Raw genomic sequence first — 6447 nt, 5'->3', positions numbered from 1 at the left:
GCCTCTTCAGTTCTAACCGGAGTTCAGTTTTAACTCTGGCGATTCTGTTGGGAACAGATGAATTTTAGCACCTCGAATGAAATGTACTGATACAATTGAGCATTTTAAGTTAGGGATCAATCGTCTTTTTAATAGGGTGACTTTGGTGTGCGGGTCTGGGACGACAACCAAGTCATTCCTCCCTGCAGGCTTGAGGATCTTGTGAATTAGAAATCCGTCAAGAGAGCTCTCCCTGATCCAGTAGGGCTTTCTCCAGAGGATCCCTTCGATTTAGTCCCCCATTCTCTAAAATAGAGGAAAAAAACAAGGACCCCGGCATGCAAAAGGAAATGACGGGCTTCTTCGCTGGCTAGCAAAGATCTCCCCCATTTCTAGGGCTCCCCCAAAACTCGGTAGCTTCAGTGTGAAAAAGAGCCCAATTCTTTTGGCTAAAGCTGGGCCTCCGTGCCAGCGGTGGGAGCTGGGGGCTCTTGTGCCCTGCGGTAAAACCGCCCGTGAAATATTCTAATTGTCGGCTTTTAAGATTCCCGTTTCCTCCCTGAGGGAGGCCGAGGGACTTTAGATCATTAACACCACAAGCCTCTGCAGTTCTTGCCAAACAGTTTGCGAGTGACTTAATCAGGGATACGGTGGTCGGCCGGCCCTGTTTTAATTTTATGGCGCTGATTAAGTTTCCTTAGCTAATATGGGTTGCTTTTTCGATCCAATTAAGCGAGAATCCCCTTCCGCTAGGTGGAAATACCAGAGGGCTGTTTGGTGGGCTGTAGTAATATATATTTCTTTTTTCCTTTTTTTTTTTCAATTGATACCAACTCCCACGTCACCTACTGGAGCTGCACTAAATGAAATCAATGGAAGCTTAAATTAAAATTACTGGGGGCTGGCACTGCTGATCGCTGTCCTTTTCCCCCCCTTTTTTTGCCACAAGGCTGGGAAGATATTAGTATTTAATGCATTAATTATGACGGCCAGATTCTCTCCTCTAATTATGTTCTGCATTTTCTGCTGGGAATGGAGAGGTTTGGCGGATGTTTTTTGAAGCACCCGCCTTGCTCTGGCATTTGGGAATGGCCTGTTCTTTGTGAGTTTAGTGCAGGGATCTTCAAACTTGGCAACTTTCAGACTTGTGGACTTCAACTCCCAGCTGGCTGGGGGATTCTGGGAGTTGAAGTCCACAAGTCTGAAAGTTGCCAAGTTTGAAGAAGATTGGTTTGGTGGCTTGTTGGAGACCCTGCTAGCCCCCGCTCTTGGTCTGAACCAGTAGTGTCCAACCTTGGCAACTTTAAGGCCTGTGGTCTTCAACTCCCAGAATCCCCCAGCCAGCCCTGAGGACTGATCATAAGTCCTGTCCTCCAGCACTGTCGTACCTTCGAAGAATCATTGAATGAACAGTCGTAACTCAAGGACAACGTCTATAAAGTGGGTTCTCAGCCAAGGGGGTTAAAGGCCAGCCTTTTCACTAACAAAAGATTTGATTTTTGTAACGATGTACAAGTATTCTCGACTACGACCGCAATTGAGTCCAAAACCTCTGTTGCTAAGTCAGACATTTGTTAAGTGGATTTTGCCAACTTTTATGACTTTTCTTGCCACAGTTTTTAAGTAAATCACTGCAGTTGTTAAGTTATCTGGCTTCCCCATTGACCTTGCTCATCAGAGGATGAACATGAACGCAGGACGACAACCGTCATAAATATGAGTCAGTTGCCAAGCATCCCAATTCTGATCACGTGACCCTGGGGATACTTCAACAGTTGCATGTGTGAAAAATGGTCATCAGTCACTTTTTTCAGTGCCACTGTAACTTTGAACGGTCACTAAATGAACTGTCGTAAGTCGGGGACTATCTGTATTTCCTGGCTTTTAAGGTTGCCTCTGTGAGGTTTGCAGGTTTTTGGCTGGCTCCTCGTTCTCCTGGTGTTTATGTCTTTTTCCTTTGTTGCAAAGACTTTATGCATCCACCAGTTTAATTTCAAAGGTTCAATGGGACGCCCCCACATACACACACAAATTTGTGGTCCGTATGGGAAGGGCTCAATGCTGTGGCTCCACCCCGTGGCAGTCTCAACCCAGGGGTCACCCGCCACAGACAAATCAAGCGCTGGTTTTATTTGGCTCGGGCTGTGGCAAAGTGATGGAAAAATTGCAGTTTGTGCAAAAACACAGCACCAGGATGATTAAACAGGGCTCAACGGACAATGACGGAAAGCGCCGTTTTTTATTAAAACGCCCGGCGCTCTCACCTGTAATTAACTTTGGAACACTTTGCATTCTTCGGATGTGCTTAGATATTAACTTTTCTCTCTCTTCATTTCCCTCCCCCCCTTTTTAAAATTTAAACAGGGGAAGGAATACTGCTGCATTGTAGGATCTTAAAATAGCAACCAGCGTTTCAATAAAAACGATCTCCTGCTTTGAATTTGCTCGCACATCCTATTTAAGCACACTAAGCTACGCTTTCTTTATTCCTTCCCTTAATCAAATATTTGAAAAACTTCTAAGACAAACTGTTTTAATGAACGTTGCCAAGGGTGTCTGTTCCTGCATGCCAAAGGAGGACTTCAAAACTTCCTTGCTGTTTTAGGGAAGGGTTGCCTAGGAGAAACGCCCAAGGTCTCCCTGGACGCCCAGAATAATTGGGGATCTTGGCCATCTTAACCTATGGAATGACCTAAGGCAGGGGTCCTCAACCTTGGCAACTTTAAGACTTGTGGACTTCAACTCCCAGAATTCCTCAGCCAGCAAAGCTGGCTCACCCAGCATCACATGGCCGCGGTTGGGAAACTCTGTTCTAAGGCTAGAGAGACCCTCCGGTGCAGGTGGAGAGTCCCAGGAGCAGAGACGGGACCTTCAACAGATGCAGCCATCCTACCGCTGCAGTACTGGACACCAGCAGCATCTTGTTCAACCCTTTGCAGGAAAATTGATTCTGCCATCTTCCAGAGATGGGTGTCCAGGCTCTTCTTAAACATCTCCAGAGGTGGAGAACCCAACCCACAACCTCCATTGAGAGATTCTTCCCCCCGAACATGAAATGACATGAGTGCCTGCAGAGTGTGGCCATTCGGTCCAGGTGGCCAAAATGGCATGACCAAATTCTGCCTTATAGGCATCACATCAAAAATAGGTAGAATTTCAATCACACTATTGCAGCTGCCACCTTTATTTTTTTTTACTGCCCCCTGCAGGCACCATGCAGTGATGCATATTGTGCCACTGGTGTGCTGATGCATAGGAGGGTGCATTGTTGTGTTTCCTGGACCACTGAGTTGAGAAGGTGCCTGTTGGGTACATGCCATTTTACAGATAGCGAGCAGAGTAGATTGGTCAGTGCCATTTTTATCCCTTTTTCTTTCTGCTTCAGTGCTGCTCGATTTCTGCCACTCAGAAAAGAATTCTTAAAACCTCTTCAGTCAAAAGGAAAGTGGAATCTGCTACTGTCTGCAGATTTTCAGTCAGCAGAAGGAAAAACATTTGTTTGGGATTTGATTTGTGGTGCTCGTAAATCTCCATAGAGTGATCTGCTTTGGGCACTCCGAAGCCCATCATGCGAGGCTTTTTGTGCATTTCAGCTTCTTTGCTCTTTTAGGGGGGGGTGTGTGAGAAATTGTGCTTTTTGCTTCAGGTCTTAACGAAAAACTTCATGGAGTTTACTTGTCACTATTTCCTTCTGTTAGAGAAGGGTGGGCTCTGCTTTCTCTCTTTTCATGGAACAGCGACCTCTTGTGGCGGGTGGGCGCCAGCAAAGGGAGCAATGGGGGATTGGAATTAAAGAAGAATTTTCATTTTTGTGAGTTTGCAGTTATACTTTTGTGACGGGTGAACTTCTTTGGGCCTCGGTCTGGTTGAGGTCTTCGGTAATGGTTTCTTCAGCCTCTCCTTTTCTGTCCATTGAGTAGCTCAACCTGGAACGGATAAATACAGCGAGTTCTCTACTTACAACCACAGCTGAGCCCAAAATTTCTGTTGCTAAGCGAGACATTTGTTAAGTGAGTTTTGTCCTATTTTACGACCTTTCTTGCCACAGCTGTTAAGTGAATCACTGCAGCTGTTAAGTTAGAAACACAGTTGTTAAGGGAATCTGGCTTTGCAAAAGGGGATCACATGATCCCGGGGGACGCCGCAACCATCGTAAATACGAGCCAGTTGCCAAGCAGCCAGATTTGATCATGTCATCACGGGGACGCTGCAGCGGTTATAAGTGTGAGAAACAGTCGTAAGTCACTTTTTCCCAGTGCCGTTACAACTTGGAACGGTCACTAAAGGTGAACTTTTGTGAGTCGAAGACTACCTGTAAATTCTTGAACTGAGCAGTGATTGACCTCAGTCTTCCCAGCTGCCATCGCTCTTTGGGGAGCATCCCTTGGGGTCTTTCATTCCTTAACGGTGCTTTGTTCTTCTTTTCCTCCCTCAGGAATTACTACTACATCACCATCCTGAGGGACCCAGTTTCCCGCTACCTGAGCGAATGGAGGCATGTCCAAAGAGGAGCCACCTGGAAGGCCTCGTTGCACGTCTGCGATGGACGCTCACCCACCTCTGAGGAACTTCCTAGCTGTTACTCGGGGGACGATTGGTCCGGCTGTTCCCTGCAAGAGTTCATGGACTGTCCCTACAACCTGGCCAACAATCGCCAAGTCCGCATGCTGGCAGACCTGAGCCTGGTGGGCTGCTACAATCTGTCCGTCATGCCAGAAGAGCAACGGAACAAGGTCCTCCTGGACAGCGCCAAGGAGAACCTCAAGCGCATGGCCTTCTTTGGCCTGACGGAGTTCCAGCGGAAGACCCAGTACCTCTTTGAGAAGACCTTCAACATGAACTTCATCTCGCCCTTCACCCAGTACAACAGCACAAGGGCTTCCAGCGTCGACATTGACGAGGCCACCCAGCAGCAGATCGAGGCCCTCAATTTTTTAGACATGGACCTCTATGATTATGCAAAAGACCTTTTCCTCCAGCGGTACCAGTTCACGAGACAGAAGGAGCACCAGGAAGCCCGCCGGAAGCGGCAGGAGCAGCGGAAGAACTCACGGGCCAAGCAGGGCCACAGCAGAGAGCAGGACGGCCGAAACGCAACCACAGATTACATTGGAAACGTGGAACAGTGGCGATAATCAGGGCCCAGAGAGGACGGGCAGAGTCAGGCACTTCTCCAGGAGAGGTGGGGAGAGGGGTGGATGCAGGCAGCCTTTGGCATTCAGTGTTGTGCTGTAGGTGGGTGGACCTTTGAATCTCTGTGTTGTCTCGGATCTGTCAAGAAAGAAAGGAAGAAAGTCTGGCCTGTTGGGTGACCTGGCAGGCCGTCATTCTCACTCGCCTGGCAGAACCCAAGTGGAAATGGCGAAGGCTGCACTACAAGGACTCTGACTGGGGGGGGAGAGAAGGGGGAGGGATTCCTGAGATGGGGAGCCATTTCCAGGGGAGCCATTTCCAGATTTTATAAGGTGGGCCTGAGATTCTGGTCGTTTTTTATATTCCATCCAGCTCTCGGAGAGGAGAAAAAACCCAGGCAGGGGATATTGGGCCATTGGGTAGCTGCAGATCCATTCATTTATTGCTTTCAGCCTTGCGTCTTCAATTGGAGAAGCCAACCATTCCATTTAATGCTCTTCATTGCAAAAATGCCTTTTGGCCGTAGCCTAGGCGCTCTCTATTTCTTCCTGCCTTGGCGGGGTCTTTGCTGAGGGGGTGGGGCTTCCCTTAAGCTCCACCCCTGACATCCGGCCAACCCAGGTAGGAGAATGGGCTGCCGCCTCTGGCCACTAAAAGAATGACCAGTGGTGGCCAAAGTGAGTCCAAAGACAGGATTGCCTGTCCAGGTCAGCATTGCCACTCACTGTGACGTCACGTCAAGTCTCCTTCTACTTCTAAGGTCTATTACCCTATTGGGGAGGGTGTCAGAATCCTCACTTCCCCAACGGTGGAAGTTCAAGACCTAATTGTCACCCCTCCCCCCGAAGTGATTTTCAAAACTCCAAAAAGAACATTTCAGATCCTTTTTAAGGAGTTTGGCGCTGGCTGCATCAACATATTTTGAAAGGCTGCAAACGGCCGCAGAAAAAACAAAGATCGGCTGGCTTCAGGCGCAAAGGGGAAAAAGCCTGAGAGAAGAAGCTGTTGATGAGTGTCTGGTGCAAATTGGCTTTTAGCAAAGAGGGGAAGATTTTGCCTGTAAATATTTAATCACTTTTTAAAAAAGAAAAATCTGACTGCCGCTGCTGCTGCTGGGTCTCAAGCTCCTTTTATTTCGGGGTAGAAAGCGAGAGAGAAAGGTTGGCATCAGGAAACGCAACCGCCGGCTTCTCTAAGGCGGCTGAATTTTAACGCATTTTAAAAGTATACGGGAACATTTTAACATTTTTGGAAAGAGAGATGGCCTTCCATGCCCTCTGTCCACTTTAATAATTATTCTTGCAATGTGTGTATTCTTTTAGAAAGGGGGGGGCA

The 6447-nt window shown here is 47.8% G+C and overlaps 1 protein-coding gene across 1 annotated transcript; it reads left to right on the top strand.

Annotated features, from left to right (window-relative positions):
• Window positions 1–4169: 4169 nt before the first annotated feature.
• Window positions 4170–5114, top strand: HS6ST2 (heparan sulfate 6-O-sulfotransferase 2). The gene is made up of 2 exons (XM_015832423.1): window positions 4170–4216; window positions 4415–5114. The coding sequence occupies exons 1-2, from the start codon at window positions 4170–4172 to the stop codon at window positions 5112–5114; spliced, it is 747 nt and encodes a 248-aa protein (XP_015687909.1).
• The last annotated feature ends 1333 nt before the right edge of the window (window positions 5115–6447 follow it).

Source organism: Protobothrops mucrosquamatus, unplaced genomic scaffold, assembly GCF_001527695.2.
Source record: "Protobothrops mucrosquamatus isolate PMUCROS unplaced genomic scaffold, P.Mucros_1.0 scaffold4, whole genome shotgun sequence".
Classification (NCBI taxonomy): Eukaryota; Metazoa; Chordata; class Lepidosauria; order Squamata; family Viperidae; genus Protobothrops; species Protobothrops mucrosquamatus.
This window is presented reverse-complemented; position numbering and strand designations above follow the sequence as displayed.